Source organism: Cheilinus undulatus, linkage group 20 (genome assembly GCF_018320785.1).
Source record: "Cheilinus undulatus linkage group 20, ASM1832078v1, whole genome shotgun sequence".
In the NCBI taxonomy this organism is placed as follows: Eukaryota; Metazoa; Chordata; class Actinopteri; order Labriformes; family Labridae; genus Cheilinus; species Cheilinus undulatus.
The window spans coordinates 4,839,968-4,863,195 of record NC_054884.1 but is presented as its reverse complement, the minus strand read 5'-3'; the positions used below and the strand labels follow the sequence as shown (position 1 = coordinate 4,863,195).

The 23,228-nt window shown below is 38.8% G+C and overlaps 1 protein-coding gene across 6 annotated transcripts in view; it reads left to right on the top strand.

Annotated features, from left to right (window-relative positions):
- Positions 1-23,228, top strand: part of spag9b (sperm associated antigen 9b) — an 84,344-nt gene that overhangs the window by 21,701 nt on the left and 39,415 nt on the right. For all 6 annotated transcript variants that reach the window (XM_041815117.1, XM_041815116.1, XM_041815115.1 and 3 more), the window contains exons 2-4: positions 9,648-9,768; positions 16,915-16,985; positions 19,366-19,469. In XM_041815117.1, coding sequence (XP_041671051.1) covers positions 9,648-9,768; positions 16,915-16,985; positions 19,366-19,469 — 296 coding nt within the window. The remainder of the gene's footprint in view (positions 1-9,647; positions 9,769-16,914; positions 16,986-19,365; positions 19,470-23,228) is intronic.

Here is a 23,228-nt window from a genome sequence, read left to right as displayed (position 1 = left end):
GCTCAAGCATGGTACACTTCCTGCGCCCTGGCACACTTGGAAGAGCTGGGGTTTGGCACAGTACATGCCAGGAGTACTAGATGACATTCTCTCAAAGCATGGGGGCAACAACCCAGCAACAGGACCGCTATCTGCCTCTTTGAGCAATATGTAACAGGAGGGGCATGTCTAGAGCCCTACAAAAATTACCTCCAGCAGGCCACTAATGTGCACGTTTCTGCTCAAACTGTCATAAACAGACTCCATGAGGGTGGTATGAGGGCCTGACATCCACAAGTGGGGCCTATGCTCACAGCCCAGCACCGTGCAGCCTGATTGGGATTCACAGATGAGAGCAGGTTCACTGAGCACATGTGATGGGGGTGAGAGAGTCTGGAGACGCCGTAGAGAATGTTCTGCTGCCTTCAACATCCTCCAGCATGACCTGTTTTCCTGACTGCTATTAGGTACCAGGTACTAGGATGCAGCAGTTCCTGCATAATGAAGGCGTTGATGCTATGTACTGGCCTGCCTGTTCCACAGACCTGAATCCAATTTAGCACCTCTGGGACATCATGTCTCGTTCCAGCCACTTGGGCTGGGCAATTAATCGCAAACTAGATTAAATCACAATATGGCCTGCTGCAATTTTCACTATTTCTTTTACCTGAAATTTGTGTCAAAATACCGGTTCAAAACCTTCTTTGCAGCAGAAACCTTATGCGTTACATATCATGTGATCATTCTAGTGGCATATTTTTAGAATAGTTTACCAAAAAAATCCTACTTTCTTCATTTTTTAAATGTTTTTCTTGTTAAATAGGAGAATGATATAACATTATCATCCCCTTAAATACAACAGTTCATATCCAATTTGCAAAATGAGTGAAAATCATCAAAATTTGATATTTTTTTCAAAATATTTTTTTTGTGTTATAGTTTAGAAAGACTTATTGCTTGTTTTTGTTGGAAAATACATGAGATGTAACCTTGCAAAGCAGATGGATACACCTGTTTCCTTGTTTCTCACTGGCAACTCCATCTCGCAAAGCTCCCATCTGAACCTTTTGGACCAATCAGCGACGAGGGGCAGTACTTTCAGGTGAAGCAGAGTCGTGACGTAAACAAACAGCGGCAAGAGCTGGTGCAGTTATGGAGGAAGAGATTGGTGTGGATGCTGCACACGCAGCTAGATAGCAGCTACGTCATGTGTTTTGTTGCTCTTTTTGGCCCGTAGAGATGTGATAGACAGAACGTTCATCCAATCACACTCCTAGTTTTTTCAAAGCCTCTGCCTTTTCTCATATGTTTCCGATTGAAGCTTTCCCAGATGAATGTGTGAAACAAATCTATCTGGCATGTCAGGTTACATGAGATGAGGACCTTAAGAAATAGCTGCGCATTAAATCGCAATCACAATATTGTGTGAAAAAAATCGCAATTTGATTATTTTCACAAAGCGTTCAACCCTACCATCCACCACCGCCATGTTGCACCACAGGTGTCTTGAGGGTTTTGGCAGAAGTTGGATCAGCCTGTGATCTGATTTTTCCACTTTTATTTTGAGAATGATTCTGAATCCAGTCCTCCATGGGTTCATGATTTTGGGTTACACTGATCGTTCTTGTGTTATTTTGTTCTAACAGGGGCTAGACAGTGGTAAACATAGCCCTGTCCCTACTTTTTCGAGATATGTTGATGCCATCATTTTCCAAATGAGCTAGTATTTTTCATGAACATCTCAGTTTTTATATCTGATATGTTATTGATGATCTATTGGGAATAAAATATGGGTTTATGAGACACAATAATTACACAATGATCCAACTTTTTTGGAAATATGGTTGTAACATTTAAATGTAGAATTTAAATATTGTATTAGCCTAAAAGCTGATCTGTATCTTTCCTGAAATAGTTTTAGAACCCAAAGGTAGTGACAAACCTTCAGCCCCTCCCTTACTAACCATCACAGAGCTCACAAAAGCATCTTTTAGAGGCAGTCATTCTGTGAATCACCTCCAGCCTCGGTGTGACGTGTTTAAGGAGAAGAGGCTGCTTGTTACTGGGCTCTCAGGTGATCCTTGCCTTTCAGATGACATCCATTCCCTGCCCAGGGCCTGACCACAGGGCCTCTTATTCAATGTGAGGACCAACATCACAGGACTACATGCTTACAGGCGCTGCAAAGTCAGGTGCCTTATTTTATCAGACACCTGACTTAGATAATCAGCTGGAGCATCAGTGCATGGGTTTAAAAAACATACATGTATAACTGTTTATTTTTTTTTAAATTCTGGGCTGTAGTCATCCACCATGGCTTATTGCAACAGTCTGAATGCTTGTCCCATCTGCTGCTGAATTTTTGTATTTCTATCGGGTGAAGGCTTATTTTCAGCTCTTTTGTGGTAATACTGTGTTGGATCTATTAATGTTTCTGTCATAAGTGCAGTGATTCATGCACCACAGGAATGAAACCCGATGACTCTGATGATCCCTCGTCTCTCCTTGAACAACTCCTACGATTCAACTTGAATAAGCGGTTGAGAGTGAAATCTTCAGAACCGCCGACTCAATTCCCATGAAATCATTTTAGACATTAATGTTACCCTCAGGATGAAAAGTGTCGACATATTCCCTTCCTTTTGTTGTGCTTCTAGATTGGAATTTATTCTTTACAATGACCTGAGTAAATGTTGAGCTTTATGAATAGGTGAATGTTTGCCTGCTTACATTTAAGGAAGTAGACCGAAAGTTTCAGCACCATTTGATATTTTTAAAACATTTTTTTGTGTTTGACAAAAGGATATTTGTTTTGATTTTCAATGTTTGCTGATTTGATAGTCTGAAATATGATTTATTTGAGGGTTGACATCTTTAATAAAAGAATTAGATGATATCACAGACCAGATTAATACTATCACTTAAATTCAATCAACTCATAAAGTACAACAAACAACTTTTACAATTTTATTGCTGAATTCCATCAGACTTTCTATCTTAGAGAAAAGATCTGTCTTCTATATATCTATCTTAGAGAAAAGATCTATCTTCTATATGTCTATCTTATTGAAAAGATCTATCTTCTGTTTATCTATCTCAGAGAAAAGATCTATCTTCTATATGTCTATCTCAGAGAAAAGATCTATCTTCTATTTGTGTATCTCGGAGAAAAGATCTATCTATCCTCTATGTATCTATCTTAGAGACAAGATGATGGTTCCACACAGGAGTAAAGTGCAGAGCTTGCAGATTTTTCGGCCATGTTTTTCTGATTTGTGTAGTTTTCTGTCTGGACGTGACACCGTCTTGTGTGTTGAGCTACAGTTTATAATGTAGGGTAACCTCAGAATAAAGGCTGACCTCATGCTGATGACATAGATGGAGGTATTTTCAATCATATTGATCCCTTGTTCATTGTATTACTATATTGATCAATGCAAATGGATTGTTCCACAACCATCCTGAATCAGTGCTGCTCAGATTTGTGCATCATTTAGAGTGTAGTTTAGCTTTGCTCTTTATTAACATTTAACAGTAATTTGTAAGTACCAAGTGATAAACAGAATAATGAAGAGATGATTATGTAAATAGATTAAAGATTGCTGCGAGCCATCGGGTCCCTGTTGTGTTTCCATCCTTAACACAAAGTCAGACATGTTCCCAGTAGTGTTGTCACGATACCAAAATTATGACCTCGATACGATACCTGCCTAAAGTATCTCGATACGGATACTGAAGCGATACCATGGCAAAACCTAAAACTTTGTAAAACTAATGGAATAATTGATGACAGAACATGGAACTTGATATTTTTAGTTTTTTTTTCTATTAACTTAAAATAATATTTTCAACGTTAAACATGCCAGTGTTCTCTCTTTAAAAAAAAACAAAATAAAAAAATTATGAAGTTGATTTTGCTGGCATCTGTTTGTTTGTCTGTGGGGGGGAGTGGAGATGGATAAATTATTGCAATTTAATATTTAGGTTTCATATGTAGATTCAACAACTTTAGAGAGAGCCTACCCTGTGCTCATGTATAATTTCTAAGTATAATTTGACTAAATGGAAAACTAGAAAATGTGTTGAGTAGAGCACACAGAGGTGTACTGACTCATTGGTGTGACAGCGTCTTTAATGCACTGTAGTGCTGTAGTGAGCAGGTTCATAATCCTGCCAGATTTACAGTTAATATTAACATTCATTCACTTTCCTGCTCTGTGAACCCATTGTTTGGCCTATGCTGTTTATACAGTGAATTGAATTGACACAATATTAACATGATAAATTAGATTTTTTTTTTAAAAGCAAAGCACACTTGACTTCAGGTGGCTTATTTCATAGTTAACGCCATATTTACACTGTTATATTCATAACCAGGTGTCACCTTATTAAACCACATCATGATTCCATGCAGCTCTGTAGCTGGGGGCTGCGTGTGTTCTACTCAGCTCATCTACTAATGATATCGATTAAGCCGTCTCTCCAGAAGAACGCCATTATGCGATTGCACAATTCAACAAATTATGCAATTTTTCTGATAAAGCAGAGGTCGCATATTTTCGCCGCTTGATAAGCGAAACATGCGGCGGCTGACGGAGGATGTGAAAACGCCTCGTGCTTAGAGAAGACAACCATGAAAATACGTAAAAAAAACAAAGTATATTGTATAGTTTTGGAAAAGCCGCTGCCGTATAATCACAGATTTTTGTTCGCCGGTCCACAGGAGCACTTCTCTCAGCCATGTCTATCCTCTCACGTGGTATTGTGCTGCTTTTCTAGTATTGGTATACTGTGCAACCCTAGTTCCCAGTACGTGTTGGAGTCAGAGTTACCCCTTCACAGTGTCTGTGGGGACTTTAAAAGTATTAAAAGTTGTTAAATCAATTTTACGAAGATTAAGCCTTCAATAAAAGTATTAAAAGGTCTTGAATGCAAGACCACAGGGTCATAAATTTTGCAGCTGTTTTCTATTTTTACTAGGGCTGGGCAATTAACTGCAAGTTAATTCACAATATGGCATACTGCAGTTTAGAAATTTTAAGACGTTGCAATATTGTTTTAATTTGAACTATGTCAAAATACTAGTTTAATACATTTATTTTTGCAACAACAGAGATTTTCTGCACATTATGTTAACATTCAAGTGTCATTTTTTTAGAATGGTTTACAAAAAATGTCCTTTTCATGTCTTATGTACTTTTTCTTAATTAAAACGAGTGACATAAAATCGATAATCCCCATTCAATAAAGAAACTGATATCAAATTTGCAATTTAAGCAAAAATAATTGCAATTAGATATAAATTTTTAAATCGTTCTGCCCTGGTACATTCTGTCTAATATTGATGAAGCTTTGCTTTAGTTCACTTAAGTCACATTCCCAGCTGTGATTGGCTGATAGCCAGCTGACACCAATTATTGCCTCCCAGCTCCCACAGCCAATCACAGCTCTTTCTTTCAACACAGTGGCCCATTTGAATATGATTTACTGCTCACTAATCCCTACTTGCATCAATGCTGATGCACCACGCTGCTGCTGGCAAAGCTTCACCTCCTCCACCCCAGCCTCCACTTTATAGCTTAAAGCTTGTTGCTCCCTCCTATTCAGCTCTAGTGGAAACACTGTTTGACTATTAGTCGACTAAAGGCAAAATCTGATGAATCAGATTCGACTATGAAAATCCTTAGTTGAAGACACCTCTACTTAAAACACACTTTGAAGTCAAATGATTGAGAATGAACAAAAAGAAGACTAGCATAGGTCTGTAGATCCAGCCTCAAACTTTACAAACATATAAGTACAAATGGCAAAAATTTGCAGTCGATATGTGCTGATAGTCACGGACAGAATATTGGTTTCAAATATCTGCAGACATTTTGACATCTGCTAATATCGATATCGGGCTGATAATGTCGTGCATCCATAACGCTTGTTTAAATTCTGGCCTGTTTAGTTATCAGTGCAACCTTAAAGCTCTGCTGTGTCTCTAGATACCAAGTTAACTATGTGATCAGTGATGTGTGTGTGCAAATGATGGGTAAATGTAAGTTGTCTGAAAGGTGGTTGAAGGAGAAGGTGTTGGAGCTGAGGCTGGGGCCAGTACTTTTTAACATTTTGCAGGAGTGCCATAGGATCTCAGGGTTGATGAGGGTCAGCATCTCCAAGTCAGAGGCCATGATCGTTTGCCAGAAAAAGGTGAATTGGTCTCTCCAGGTGGGGAATGAGTGTTTGCGCTAACTGAGAGAGTTCAAGTATCCTGGGGTCTTGTCGATGACTGAGGGTAGAATGAACATCTAAGATTTACAGGTGGATTGTTGCAGCATCGGCAGTTTTGCCGATGTTGTTTCGAACAGTAGCAGTGAAGAGAGAGCTGAGCTTGAATGCAAAGCTTTCTATTTACTGGTCAAACTTAGTACTAAGCCTCACTTCTGATCTTGAGCTTTGGATTATGACTATCACAGATACAAGCAGTCAAAATGACATTCCTCAAGAGGGTGGCTGGACCAGGCCTGAGAGATGAGGTGAGGAGCTGGAAGCTCAGAGCAGAGCCCCTGAGTCTTTGCATTGAAAGGAGTCACTTGAGATGGTTTGGGCAGCTGGTCCCTTCCCTGTGGAGGTCTTTCAGGCATGCCTAATTGCCCACACTGGCACTGTCTGTGGCTCAGACCCAGAACTCGCTGGAGGGATTATATATCCCGTCTGGACAGGGAACGCCTCAGAATCCCAAAGGAGCTGGAAAATGTCACTGGGGAGAGGGATGTCTGGGTTGACTTGCTTAGCCTGCTACCACTGGGACCTAGTCCAGGATAATTGTAAGAAAATGGATGGAAATTCAAGATAGATTGATGATTTTTCACATGATTCCATTAAAGCAACCGGTCCAGCATGCACCTCACCTCTCTCAATGACAGCTGGGATAGGCTCCAGTCCCTGTGACCCTAAAATAGGAGAGAAAATGGATGGAATAGATAAATAAAGCATATAATTCTTCAGTTTTCATGTAGACTTTAATGTACTCTCCCTTGTTTTAAAAGCATGCTAATATGGGTATTTATTGATCATTTTCACTGGAATAAATCCCTTTAGTTTGTCAATAGGGAGCTTTTGTTGGAGTTGAGATTTTTCAGAGAATGTTTGGTGGCTGTACACGGTGTATTGAACCCACAGTCCACAGTTGTAATTCTATTTGATGGTCCAGATATAAAAAAGTCACACTTATAAGTCTTTATACCCCAAGAGAAAAACTGAGGTCAGCAGCAAAAGCTGCTGTGAAGATTGCAAAAACAACCTCCACATAGATATCATCTGTTTCTAACTTACAAGGGAAACTCTGTGAGTCTGCTCATAGACTGTTAACACAGAGAGCTGTAGCAGTGTTGTGTTTTTTAATCAGGCGCTGTCGCTGAGCACCTGTCAGGCAGAGAGGTTAGATGACTATCACAATAGACAGAAGACAGATGCTGTATACACTCTCCTGGCACGAGCACAACTTCATCACACACACAACCGCAGGATTTAATCCAACACTTCTCAATTTCAGAGCTCACTGTTTTCGCCACACCCTACAGGGAGTGATGTCAAGGATGGTGACGAGGGTGAGGTCAGCCTTGTAGAGGAACTAAAGGCCCTGTGTGACATTTTTTTTCTGCTGTTGCTGCCATAAACAAAGCATCACAACAATCCCTACACAGAAATAGTTTAAAAACAACAAGGGGAGTGTTCTGGAGTGGACGAGTCAAAGCCCAGACCTCAATCTAATAGAGAATTTGTGGCTGGGCTTGAAAGGGGCTTTTTAATGCCCGATTAAACCCGACAGAGCTTGAGCAGTTCTGCAAAGAAGAGTGGAGTCAGATTGTCCAGATTTTAGAGCCTGCTTGAGACCTATCCACACAGACGTATTTATGCAGTCACTTATTTGACAGTATATATTTTTATTTAGTTGACATTACGTTATAGAAATCTGTTTTCACTTTGACATTGACTTCTTTGGTCAGAAAAGGCAAACTACACTCATTGGCCACTTTATTAGGTACACCTTGCTACCAGGTTGGACCTCTTTGTGCCTTCAGAACTACCTTAATTCTTCGTGGCATAGTTGCACCAAACATCCTCAGAGATTTTGGTCCATACTGACATGATAGCATCATGCAGTTGCTGCAGATTTGTTGGCTGCACATCCATGATGTGAATCTCCCTTTCCACCACATCCCAAAGGTGCTCTATTGCAGGGGTTCTCAACGTTGGGGTAGGGACCCCATAGGGGGTCGCGAGACACTGAGAGGGGGTCTGCAGATGCCTTAAAAAACAAAGAATAATTTTGGAATTACACTGTTGCCACTTTGTGCCAAATTTTAACACATTTTTGCCACTTAAACCCATTTGTTGTCAACTTTAAACCCTTCCACCTAGGGATGCACAATACTGGATTTTTGCCGATATTTGATATGCCGATACCGACAGATTCATTTTAGCCGATACCAATATCGACATCAATATTTAAATACCCTTTTCGGACAAAATATGTCTGAAACCTTCTAAATGTCACAGCTGATATCTACTCATCAGACCAGGCGACGTCTCTCCAGTCTTCTATTGTCCAATTTTGGTGAACCTGTGTGAATTGTAGCCATAGCATCTTATTCTTAGCGGATAAAAGTGGCATCCGGTGTGGTCTTCTGCTGTAGCCCATTGCTTCAAGGCTCCATGTGTTGTGCGTTCAGAGATGGTGTTCTTCATACCTTGGCTGTAACCAGTGGTTGTCTTTTTATCATCTTGGACCAGTCTGCCCATTCTCCTCTGACATTAACAAGGCATTTTCATCCACACAACTGGGTATTTTCCCCTTTTCAGACCATTCTCTGCAAACCCTAGAGACTGTTGTGATGAAAATCCCAGTAGACCAGCAGTGTCTGAAACACTCAGAGCAGCCTGTCTGGCACCAACAATCATGCCACGTTCAAAGCCACTTAAATCCTACCCCATTCAGTTTGAACTCCAGTAAGACATCTTGACCACATCTTCATACCTAAATGAATTCATTTGCTGCCATTTGATTGGATGATTAGCCATTTGTGTCAACAAGCAAAAGAGCAGGTGTACCTAATAAAGTGGCATGTAAGCGTCAATATGTGGAGTTAGTATTTTTGATCATAAAACCGGAATTCTATTTATTTTAGACTTGAAGTCAACTTTCTTCAGCCAGCATGGTAAGAGAAAATGTGATGTGCAAGAATGTTTTTGTAATGAGATAAACATTTTAGGAGGAAAAATCCATATTAGCTGTAGCTATAACTGAACTGAGCATGTCAAGACAGTGTGATTTCTTTTCTGCCTTTATGTGCAAAGTTGTTTAACAGGGATTACCATTCACCTTTCTACGTAGGAGTGAGTTGACACAGGCACATGCAGGTTTATTGAGGTTAACCTTGGAATATTAAAGAGCCTGGCAGCATTTTCTTATCGTCTGCACTCAAGGTGTAACATTTGAACAGGTGGATTTTAATTTATATATTCATATAACACAACCTGATAATGCAGGGTATGGACCCCAAGATTAAACAGCCTGTTTTATCAACAAAAGATAGAAATCTTAGTTTGAAAAGATGTAGGAACTTTGGTAATTTAGTGATAACTGATCTGTTGTTTCTGTCTGTTGCCTCCGTCTGCAGAGGTACATCGCCTTCGAAGACTCCCAGGACGGAGAGAAGAAGGACCTCCAGTGTCGGCTGGTGACGTTGGAGTCACACACGCGCCAGCTAGAGCTAAAAACAAAGAACTATGCAGATCAAAGTAAGTCCATCACATGCACATCTCTCTGGAGGGACTAGTGGCTGTTATTGGGAAATCTAACCCACACAAACGGGCCAGATACCATCGACCGCTCGCAGGTCTTGTGACTGTTTGTTAGCCTGATGTGCTGCAGGGCAGATGGACTCGTTCATGAATAAAGGCCATTAGTAACATACTCTGAGTGTTTGCCTGCCAAGTCTGCTAAATGAGCTGTAATTGAATAGACCAAACATGTTTCAAGACCAGAAAGGTTAAGTGAATTAAAGGAGGATTTATGGAGTTTAGACCTTGGGAAACTTGTCAACAATATCTAGGAAACCAATCATTTGAGGGTAGGGGAGGAATTCTGAAGGACTAGATAAGAGCATGGCTGAAAGTCTGAAACTTTCAACCATAACTAAACTTACTTTGCCTTTTTCTGAAGTCTTAAGACCCTTATCTTATTTAACCCCCTGCATGTACATGCATTTTGATTTGTCCTTCAACATAGAAATCATTTCTGCTATTAGCATTTAAAGCATGTGTCTAGATGGTCCACTGAAGTTTATATCTGCTTGAAATGGGAAAATTTATCATGATATTTACCTGGAAATTTTCATTGGAATCTCAAGTATTTTCACTGAACTTTTAGGGATGTGTTTGTGTAATTTAGAGAGTTTTACCGGAGTTCTGGGGGAAATTTGCTTTGGAATTCTTTAGCATTTTTATGGGAATTTGGAAAATTTATTTGGATACTTGGGGGAAGTTATTAAAAAAAATTCAGGCATTTTTGATGGAAATTTCAGGAATTTATTTGTAGTTTTTGGGCATTCTGTGAGTTTCGGGGGTTTGCTAGGGGATTTGCTTTGAAATTTTTGGGTATTTTCATTGAAATTTGGAGAAAGTAATTGCAAACTTCTGAGAATTTGATGGGTAATTTTGGGAGGGGTTGACCTTTGAAATGTAAAAACTTTTAAATTGAAATTTCAATTTTGTTTGGATGTTTAGTGGGAATTTTTCATAATTTTTGGGGAATGTTATATGGAATTTGATAAGAGATTTTGGGGAATTTACTTAAAAATGTCAAGGACTTTACATGACTTTACATGGAATTTTCAGGCTTTGCGATACAGTTTCATTGACTCATTCGGGGAATAAGAAGACATTTTGGGTGTTTTAATGGAATCCTGAAAAAAATGTTTAAGAATTGTCACAGTGTCATTTCTTTAAAATTGTATGGAATTAGTGTAGAATTTGGACAGGACAATTTCCAAAAAATTCTGAACTTATTTGTTTACTATTATTTTTTAATATATATTTTGGGGATTTTTAGTGTCTTTATTGGACAGAGGAGGACAGTGGATAGAGTCAGAAATGGGACGAGAGTGGGGAGAGATATGCAGCCAAGGACCACAGGTCGATTTGAACCCGGGCCGCCCGCGCACATGGATGCACATCAGACCGCTAGGCCATCTGCGTGTCACAATTCAGAACTTTTAGTGAAATTTTGTTCATGCTTGGCCTCAACAAGTCCCTGTGGTCAATCATCAAAAACAAACAAACAAAATGACTCCACCTTACCTCTCCTGACTGACACCAGTGCTGTATTTTCTGCAGATACAGCACCTTCAGGAAATGAGTTGACTTCTTTTTGATGAAAACTTCCTCCTGTTGTAAGACAAGGCTGAGGTTTTAAATTTATCAGGTCCTACTTATTACAAATAAGTCGGTGAGCTGAAATGCATTCCAGACAAAAGCTGAGGTCTCAGGAGGTTATTGGGAAATTTAGATATTTTTTGAAACCTTTTTTTAAGATAGAGTGAAGAAATTTGAGTGCAGCTGTTGAGTGCTTCGGTTAAAAGCTGAAAACAAAACAGGTCAAATACACCTCTTCAGTCCATGCTCAAAGTTTCTTTTTTTGTATTTTGCAAAAGGATTCTTAAAAACAAGATATATGTTATATAGCACTCTTCATAAATGCTTATTTGACAAAATACCCGTTTTAGTACACATCAGAACAAAACCCTACATGATGTAAAAGTAGAGCCAGCGTTTGAAAACATTAGTTACCCTGCAGGTCTCAGAGTGTGGTGGTGTTTGAGGGCATTAGGAGAAATCCACATGACGTGTGCATGACTGTGCAGTTGACAGCGTGTGACTGCCTTTTTTTGTTCACCACAGAACTTCTTAAACACACGCCTTGTTTATATGAAGGGGAAATTTGAGAGCTTTCAGGGAATTTCTTTCTCTTTTCTTTAATGTGGAACTTCCTCTTTTCTGTTTTTTAAATCAGCAGCTGTGGGGCTCGGTTCACTAAAGTCTGTTATGTCAGAGAAACACATGGTTTTTAAATTGCTTTCGTTTTTATTTCTCTTTCTTTATGACATTAAACGCACAGAATCATACAACTGAACTTGAAACTGATCAGTCCTAAAAATCTGCATTTTTACTTTTTTTTTTAATTCGGGCATTTGTTTTTGTCATTATATTTTTTCAGATTCTTCTTCACAAAGGTAACTTTTTTAAACAACAAGCCTGAAAATGAAAATAATGGGACACTGGTAGCCCAGTGGTTATGCCCTTGTACAGAGGCTGTTGTCCCTGAAGCTGGCAGCTCTGGATGAAGTCCTGTGGCTCCTTTCCATCAAACCATTTCCCACTCTTTGTCTTTGATGTTGACTGTTACCTTCTATCAGAAAAATGCACAAACCCCATATAAATCTTATGATCCAGGACACTGTTGTAAATGAGATTTGCAATTTCACTGAGGCTTTCCTGGTTAAATAAATCTAAATCAACAATTAAATGAATAAAAATAATACGAGAAAGAGCAGAGAATTGTCTTAGTACAGGGTCAGGCTGGGCAATTAATCTAAAAGTAAATAAAATCACAACATGGCCTGCTGAAATTTTCAAGTCACAGAAGGTGCAATATTTCTTTAACCTGAAATTGTTTCAAAATACCAGTTTAAAACTTTAATTTGCAGCTGAGATTATGCATTACATATCTGCAGTTATTCAAGAGTGATTTTTATAGAATAGTTTTCCAAAAAGCCTACTTCCTTCATTTTTGTACATTTTCCTTATTAAATGTGAGGATTTTCATAAAAATTGATTACAATTCATATCCAATTGGTAATACGAGACAAAATCATCACAGATATTTTTTCAAAGGTTCAGCCTTAGTTGAATCTAATATTGTGGTTTTAATATGGAATGATTAATTTCTTGTTTGTTGGAAAATACATGAGACAGAGAGCTTGAGAAAAAAACGCATATCAAATCATAATATTGGGTGAAAAATTGCAAATTTCCCAAATCATTCAGCCCTAATATAGGGTACAGCTCCCCTGTAGATGTATCTTTGCGGGGTTTCGTTAAAATAAGCTGAGTTACATGGAGCAAACAGCCCCGTCTAACCTCAGGACAGTCTGGCTGTAGACCACAGCTGTCAGGGAGCTTTTACTCCTAACCTGTTTGGTTCGATTGAGTTGAGTTAGTTTGGTTTGTTTGCTCTGGTGGGAAAGCTTACCGCCGAACTCTGATGCAGACCGAACAGCCAGACCAAGACCACTTGAAAAGGTGGGTCTGCTTCCAGTTCTGCTGTGGTGTAGTACGTTTGTGGTGGAAACACAAACCAACCTTGGTCCGGTCTAATTCAGCATGAGCTGTTTCTGTAGCCAGTAGAGGTGGGAGAAAAAATCTATTCTTAGATGTGTCATGATTTGGAGGTGGAAGATTCTGAATTAAATTATGAATGTCCAGTGATTGATTATTTAAATATTTAATACTGTGGAATAATGGTAATGAAAAGGCTGAACTCTGACATGCAGCACAAAACAGCAAGGTTTAGATTACCAGTTGTTCATCTGTGAAAAAGGACTTTTTTATGTTTGTAATTTCAGATATATTGTAAGGAAAGGCTGCTGATACCTTTGGTTCAGTGTAATTGTAATTTTCCAGTTTACTCACAACCCCAATTAGAGGATAGTGGAAATTTAATTTTATCGCTTTATTTTCTAAAAGAAATGAAGAAAAAAAAAACAACTGCACCAAAATACATCAATAATTGATCAGGAATCAGTACGTAGCCTTATGAATAATTATCTCATCAAATCGTGAGATGGCTAAAAATTCCCATCTTTAGTAGCCAGAGGAATATGTGTTAAAACCCACAGACAGACCTGGAGGAGCTTCAGAAACAACCACACAGGAGCCTTATATAGCTAAATCTCTCAAAGTAATGGACCTCATAAAACCACACCTAAAAATATTCTTGAAAATGATGAAAAAGAAAACTACCTCTTTAAATCTGAAGATTTTTCTAATTTGCTGGGAAAAAAATAAAATGATCTGAAATTTTGAAATGTTGAAGTGTTGTCCCAGGCCAAAAGCCACTGCAGTGTGATGTAGAAAATAAAAACATGCTGGCTTTATATTAACAGATTTTTTGGTTCCTATGTGGTTTTACTATTTTTGTTTACTTTGCTTTTTCTAGTAGTCATATTTACTGAACCACATATAGGCTAAAATGATTGTGTTTGACATTTGTCAGAGACTGTAGGGCTGGGCAGTATTTATTGATATAAATTGTATATCTGTTGCTACTGATATCATATGGATAATATTGTGCCTGGACTCACAAATGTTTTTTTGATTCTTTTGATTCATTTTTCAGGTCTTCTACATCACATTCCAAATTATTATGCAAATGACAGTATAATTTTTAAATCATCAACCATTAGAGTGTAATTCAAATTTTATTGAACAAACCTCCCAATGATAACTATTTTTTTTTTCAAATATATAAAACTCAAAATGCACTGTTTCCAATTAATATGCACCACAGAGGTTCAAAATATTTTATAGGTTGTAAAGAACCATAGGAGCCCTTCTTTGATATCACCTTCACTATTCTTGCATCCATTGAACTTGTGAGTTTTTGGAGAGTTTCTGCTTGAATTTCTTTGCAGGATGTCAGAATATCCTCCCAGAGCTGCTGTTTTGATGTGAACTGCCTCCCACCTTCATAGATCTTTAGCTTGAGGATGCTCCAAAGGTTCTCAGTAGGGTTAAAGGTCAGGGGAGGATGGGGGCCACACCATGAGTTTCTCTCCTCTTATGCTCATAGCAGCCAATGACAGAGAGGTATTCTTTGCAGCATGAGATGGAGCATTGTCATGCATGGAGATCATTTTGCTACGGAAGGCATGGGTTCTTCTTTTTTTTTTAGCATGGCAGAAAGTGGTCAGTCAGAAACTCTATATACTTTGCCGAGGTCGTTTTCACACCTTCAGGGACCCTAAAGGGGCCTACCAACTCTCTCTCCATAATTCTGGCTCAAAACATGACTCCACCACCTCCTTGCTGACGTCACAGCCTTGTTGGGACATGGTGGCCATCCACCAACCATCCACTACTCCTCCATCTGGACCATCCAGGGTTGCACAGCACTCATCAGTCAACAAGACTGTTTGAAAATGAGTCTTCATGTATTTCTGGGCCCACCGCAACCATTTCTGCTTGTGAGCATTGGTTAGGGGGGGCTGAATAGTAGGTTTATTCACGACTGCAAGCCTCTGGAGGATCCTACACCTTGAGGTTGGTGGGACGCCAGAGGCATCAGCAGCTTCAAATACCTGTTTGCTGCTTTGTAATGGCATTTTAGCATCTGCTCTCTTAATCTGATGTATTTGTCTGTCAGAAACGATCCTCATTATGTCTTTATCTGCATCTGTGCTCTGAATCAGCCACAAAGTTCTCCACAGTACGATGATCACACTTAAGTTTTTCCTGAAATATCTAATGTTTTCATGCCTTGTCCAAGGCATTTTCTTTCAGTGGGCTCACCTGGCAAACTAATTATCACATGTGTTTGAGATTGTTTTCAGTGATCCAGAGAGCCCTGAGACACAATACTATCTACGAGTTCAACTAAAAAACAAAAAAATGTAATGTTTATGACACTAAAATCCAATTTGTATCATAATTTGGAATGCGGTGTATATGTTCCTTACTCTGTGGCTTGGACCGATAATTTTTAAAGATTTTCTAGCATTCTCTGTGGAAAGATCTTCTTGTTGTTAAGACTATTCATGTGGTGCTTTTCATGATCACTTCCTTTATACACCTTTGTGTCTCATCTGGGTTATTTCTGATGAACTTGTGGGTTATTTCTGCTCAACCTCTAACCCACTACTTCCTCTATGGTCTCTCTCACATTCACACTGAATCACAGCTGCAGCTGTCTGAACTGTCACTCCTCACTGATCCAGTCATATTCTTCAGGCTTGTTGAGAAAAAGGCTATATTTGACTTCAGTCATCAAGTATGAAAGCAGAGATGTGTGTGTGTGGCATCAGATGTCAGCTGACGCTGAGTGCATGAACATTTTTATGGATTACAAGCTGACATTTTAGTGTCACTGTCAACGTCTTTTGCTTGGCTGGCAACTGAAAACACACCCAGGTGCTGATGGCTGTTTTGTCTACAAACTTCATCGCTCTCGGACGAAGGATGGAGGATGATGGTTGCTCTGTAACTGGGTGTAACGTCTTTAACCTGTTTTCCTTGTTAGATGTTGAGTTTAAAAGTTTATTATCAATTCTTTGATTACTAATGTTTTAGAGGTGATAGAGCCGGCAACACGCTTCTTATTCTAGAGGTTACTCTTTGCAACAAAAGTGTTAAAATGAAGCAACATTATAAGCTTTGAGATCCTAGAGTGGAGTAGAGATTGTAGTGTTATTTGTTTTTGCATATGTTGGGAGGTTTTTCATCTGTGTTGTAAAAAACAGCAATTTATGATGATGCATTTAAAACTGGTGTAAAGAGTAATGATGCTGAGGAGAGTTCGTGTGTTTCAGCTCAGAAGGGGCTTGTTGATACACTGTGGCCCCCCTCTGGCTCTAAAATGTTATTGCAGTGCTTTACCACCACATCAGGCACAACTGATTGACTTCACAAACTGTCAACAGAATAAAACGCTTCAGTAGTACTTGAAACAACAGTACTTTAAATCCTTGTGGAGTCTGATAGATGCTTTGATGAATTTATGAACTTTTTAAATAAATATAATACAATATGAAGTCAAAGGTTGTTTTTTCTAAAATTTCAGTTACATGTGTTATTTTGTCACAATTACTAATCATGTCTCTCTTCTTCTAGTCAGCAGATTGGAGGAGAGAGAAGCTGAGCTCAGGAAGGAGTACAACACTCTCCATCAGAGACACACTGAGGTACGCTTCTCTAAATTATAAATATGCACACTCATTTACGGTCATTGCAAGGTTATTTATCTGTACGCTATGTGGACAAAAGTATTAGACCACACCTATTAGTATTATTATCAGACCTGGTACCACAGGTGTATTAATTGTCTTAAGTGTCTGTAAAGATGTCTTAAAAACATCTACCAGAGTTGTCTCAAGAAGCAGGCCTCCAATATTCTGATGGACCCCTTGCACCCTGGACACTGGTTTTTCAGCAGGCTCCCATCAGGGAGGCTGAGAACCTTCTGGGTGAAAACTCAAAGGCTTAAAACAGCTTTTACCCAAGAGCTGTAGACACCCTGCTCAACTCCTAACTCCCTCTTCCCCTTTCCAGAAATTAGCTTAATTATTGATATTGTTTGCTGCTGCAGACGAGACTGCCAAGCAAAATTTTGTTGTGTTTTTACTATGCAACGACAATAACCTATCCATCCATGCCATGCAGGATATTCCACAGTTAACTGTGATATTATTAGAAATTGGAGATATTTAGGAACAATAGCAACTCAGCCACAAAACAGATGACCAGGTAAAATCAACGCTCTGCTGGTTCCATAGCTAATGGGTCCTGAACTTTCACTTGCATTAATGTAAGCACAAAATCTGTATGGTGTGAGCTTCATTAATGAATTTTCATGGCCGAGCAGCTGCATGCAAGCCTCACATCACCAAGTCCAATGCCAAGCCTCAGAGTTGAATGGTTTAAAGCACACCAACACTGGACTGTGGAGCAGTGGAAATATGTTCTGTGAAGTGACGAACCATGCTTCTCTGTTTAGCAGTCAGATGGATGAGTCTGGGTTTGGCGGATGCCAGGAGAACATTACCTGCCTGACTGCATTGTTCCAACTGTTTTTCAGGGTTTGGGCTAGGCCCCTTATCTCCAGTGAAGCCCAGTCTTAATGCTTCAGCATACCAAGACATTTTGCTTCCAACTTTGTGGCAACGGTTTGAGGAAGGCCCTTTTCTGTTCCAACATGACTGTGCCCCAGTGGCCCAAAGAAGGACTATAAAAGACATGATTTGATGAGTTTGGTGTGGAAGAACTTGACTGATAACACAGAGACCTGACCTCAACCCCATCCAGCACCTTTGGGATGAACTGGAATGGAGATTGTGAGCCAGGCCTTCTCATCCAGCATCAGTGCCTGACCTCATAAATGCTCTGCAGCATAAATGGGCACAAAACCTTCCAAGAAGAGTGGAGGCTGTTAAAGCTGCAAAAAGGGACCAACTCCATGTTAAAGTGCATTTATTTGTACATCTCTGTGGTGTAATGATCAGGTGGCTGAATACATTTGTCCATTTAGTGTAATTGTTCTTCAGTAAAAGAAAAAGCAAATGGACAACAACCACAATAGAGTTAACAATGATTCATAGATGTGAAGTTTCTAAACATGACTTCTGTCTTTGCGGAGCCTCTGATCGGTCCTCCTCTGTTATTCATAAAGCATCAAAAACAGATGCCGCTGTGTCCAAACAAGCCTCTCAGGCTCCTGCAGCTTCCTGCTGACATGACTAATGATAATACAGCAGATGAAAGTCTAATAGAAGCTGTCACACACACACTGTCTGCACGCATACAGCATTATTAAGAGGCTGACTGTCACAGCTGTGGCTAGAAACAGTACATATGTTAGTGATAAGGACTGCATGGCATTGAGTTTCAACACAGCTGATATGTTGATAAAAATCTCTGCACTGACATAAGATTCTGACTCTTATTTAGAAGGAGGCTTATTTCTACTGGAAACAACAAGAAAAACACTGAAGACAGTTTTTAAGTGTATACTGCCACCTACTGTAACATATGTGTAATGCATGTTGTATTGATTCATGTTTTAGTGCTTTTACTGGATGTAGGCAAATTGCTTAATTGAATTGCTTGTATTTGTGAAAAAATATAGAACCTTTAACCTTGAATAATCAACAATTAGTCACTCTATCAAACTATTTTATTCTATGTGGTACCTTTTGATAAAAATGTAATTGCAGTTTGAAGTGTTTTACAGGAAAACAGACAAGGTGATAGACTAATAGGTTGGATTGTGTTAAAAAGGGATTGAAACTCATGTGCACCAATATGAAGTTGATGATATAAAAGTAAAAGATGAACAAATAGAATAAAGTAGAATGCACTAACTTTGCACGTTTCAAGGCATGCATACTTGCACACAACTATGATACACTTATGTATGCTATCACCATGCAATAATACATGCATGGCCACATCTGTATGTTTAAATTCTGTGCAATTATTTGCAATTATACTAGCACTTAAGATAGGAGGGAGGGAAGCATTGGTTAGGAAGACTATGAGTGACTTGTTGTGTTTCATACCTTCTAGATGATCCACAGCTACATGGAGCATCTGGAGAGAACCAAACACCAGCATGCAGTAACCCCAGCAGAACCTCCAGACACAGGCACAGGCACATCAGTAAGGACAAGGTGAGACAACCACCCAAACACCGTTACTCTTATGTTTATTTCTAATTCAGCTAGGGCTGTTAAGGTTAACACGTTAATTAATCTGTAAACCTTAATGAATTTAAAAGATAAAGATCAAGTTTGACCACAACTTCCTGCCGTAGTCCTCCAGCGCGGATGTTTATGTGCCTAGGGGTGAAGAGGCGAAAGGCGATCAGTATTTGAAAAATAATAGCACAATAATATATGTGTATACCTAGGGCTGAACGATTTTGGAATGTAATCTAATTGCGATTTTTTTCCCCATTATTGCGATTGTGATTTGATGTGCGATTATTCCTTAACTCTCTTTTATTCCTAAACAAGGGTTGAACATTTCTGTAAAAATATCTAATTCTGATGAATCTGATTCTTTGCAAATTGGGTATGAATTGTTGCATTGAAGGGTTTTTGTCATTTTCATATTTCATAAAACAAAAACAAAAATGAAGGTAGGATTTTTTGTAGACACTTGAATGATTGCATGATATGTCATGCATAACATCTCTGCTGCAAAAAAAAGTTTAAATCTGCTATTTCGACACAAATATCAGATCAAACAAATACTGCACTTTCTGCAATTTGAAATATTGCAGCAGGCTGTATTGCAATTTAATCTAATTTTCAATTAACTGCCCAGCCCGAGTGTGATACATGTGTTTCTGCTGATCTGGTTTGTAGTTTCTAAATATTATTTTATTTATTTATTTTTTATATTATTTCTCTGTGAATAAAGACATTTACCATTATAGCTAAACTGTGATGTCAACTAATGTTTGAAAATTACTTTTTTTTTTTTTAATTCAAACACCGTACCCGTACTTCTTTTATCTCAAATCAAAATGCAAGTAAATGGTAGTTTTTTCAATGTAATGAATAATTGATAAATGATTATAATACTAATAATATTATATTATAATATAATATATTTAGCAGATATATTTATAGTATATTTAAGAAGCACTTTCAAAGTGTGATACAAAGGAAAAAAATAATAAAAATGAAACACCCAACACTGAATACATATAAAAATTTAAAAACATATTAAAAACATAGTAAAACTATTAAGAAATGCGCTGAGATTAACTTGATTAATTTTTTCAACCGAATTACAGCACTAAATTCAACATAAGAAATGTTCGGACTTTATATTTCACTCCTAGTTGATGCTAACACCACAAAAATGTTTTCTTGTCCAGCATCATCTCTGCTTTTTTATTGCCTTTCTTTTACCGTCACTGCAGTGTATTTAAATGCCTCTATGTCATCAGTTGTACAATTCTTATGGTTTTTTATATTGAATCTGAAGACATGGAGCTGATTTTTCCTGGTCCTGTATTGATGCAGATTTAACCAGTGCAAGCTCTCCTCCCACACGCATGCAGTTTATGTTCCCACAGGCAAGAGGCAGAACTAGGTCAGGGAACCTGCTCCTGCAACGAAACCCAGCAAGGAATGAAAATGTGGTTTTTAACAAGCCCCTACATTTAAGGCACTGCAGGTAGAAAGAGTGTTTGGAGTATTTAGAAAGGAAATGTAAATAAGTAAGTGTGATGACGGTCATTTTTAGCTGCAGGAAGGTCTTAAACAGATAGGATGCTGTACATAATGAAGTGCTACAGTTTGGCTGTTGTCAGAATAATCTACTTTGATGGGATTATGACCTTCGTGGTTGATTGCTCTCTTGCAGGGTAGATTATGTACCCCAGGAAGCCTGGAGCTTAATATGGACATTTCCATTGCCACCAGATTAATATTATAGATTCTCGTCCTGCCTTATTTGCCAACAAGCGTCAGTGTTTCTTAATTTCCTTTGCCTCCATGATTTTTTTTTTGTTTATCTGAGGTTGTGCTACCGTCTTCACAAGCCATACCACGCACAACCCTCACAAAAATACCACCACAAACGCAATTTCTAGAGGGAAAATTTATTAATAATTAAGAACTGTGTTGGATTTATGACAAATCATTGAATAAAATATTGAAAGGCTCCATGGCCTTAATAGACCATGGATATTCTTCCACTGAAAGTGATCTGAAAATCATTTTCAACTTATATTCTGTTAAATCCAGCACAAAGACGAGATAGTTCATGATTCAAACTGTGAACTTTGTTTTGTGACCTGCATTAGTCTCCAAAAAATGTTTGGACATTGTCAAGAAAAGACTGAAAAAGTTGTGGAATTCTCAAAAACACCTGGAGCATAGTGAATCAGAAAGGCTCAGTTGTTCACAGTCAACAAGGGTGCAAGGTTTTACTTTGTGAGAGACTTGGTGGGCAAATAGACCAGCAGTTTATGAACAATGCTACTCTGTCTGCAAGGAATTTAGAGATTTCACCGTCTGCAGTCCAGAAATTATTGAATAATATAGAGAATCAGGAGGAATCTGAGCACATGAGGGAAAAGGCAAAAAAACAACAACATTGAATGCCTGTGATTTTTGACCCCCAGGTGATGCTGCATTCAAAATTAGCATCATTTTGTTATGAATATTCCAACGTGAGCTCAGTAACACTGTGGAAAGCCATTGTCAGTTAAAAACAGTACACCAGTGCAATCTACAACTGTAAACTACCATGCAGAGTAAAGGCTCATGTCAACACCATACCGTACATACAGGCATTTGAACAACACATACTCCCATCTAGATGAAGTCTGTTTCAGGTACATTCCTGTTTATTTCAGCCAAACAATACCAACAACAGCACAGCGCCACAGTAAAAAGGTGCAGGTACTAGACTGGCCTGCATGCAGTCCAGACTTGTTTCCCATTGAAAATGTACATTGCATTATGAGGCACAGAATTATGACAGTGGAAACCTGCACTGTTGAGCAGCTTAAGATGTGCATTAAGCAATTCTGTGTTCAGAATTGATGGATGAGCATTGTCAGAAGAAAAGTTTATGTGACACAATGGCCAACATGCTCCTGTCCCAACTTTTTGGGGCGTTTTGAAAGCGTCAAATTCAGATTTTGTTCATCTTTCAAAAACTGAAGTTTGTCAATTTGAGCATTTGATTCCTTGTAGAGCTGGACCAGTAATAGTGGTTCATCATGATCATGATTTTAGCTTCCTATGGTCATTACAACGGGCTGCATGGCAGCGCAGTGGTTAACGCTGTTACCTCACAGCAATAAGGTTCCTGGTTCCCGTCCTGGTCAGTTCCTTTCTGTGCAGAGTTTGCATGTTCTCCCCTTGGGTTCTCTCCAGGAACTCCTGTTTCATTCCACCATCTATGGGCGTAGCACAGGGGGGATAAAGGGTGCTGATTGCCCAGGCCCACAGTGGGGAGGGGCCCTTGAGAACCTTTTAATTTTTTTCTTATTAGTGTCATTATTGAATCAAAAGCGACTAAATGAATCATTCAGTTGACTACAGTTTGTATCAAATAGAGTAAAAGAGAACATTAGGGGATCCTGCTCCTACCTTAAAAGTGTCCCAATGGTATAGACTAGTGCTGCGAAATAATGCAAGTAAATTTAATTTAACCACAGTAACAATATTGCTCATAAAAGTATGGTTCAAAAATACATTATAATACAGAGATATTTGTAAAAAATGATGCAACATTTATTGCCTGGCTAGCCAGTGAAGGGGGACCCTGTGTAATATTCTTTCTGGGGGCCCATAATCCCTAGCTACGCCCCTGCCACCACCAAAGACATGCTTGTTAGGTTAATTGGTGACTCTAAATTGCCTGTAGGTGCGAGAGTGAGATTGCCTGGTTGTTTGTCTCTT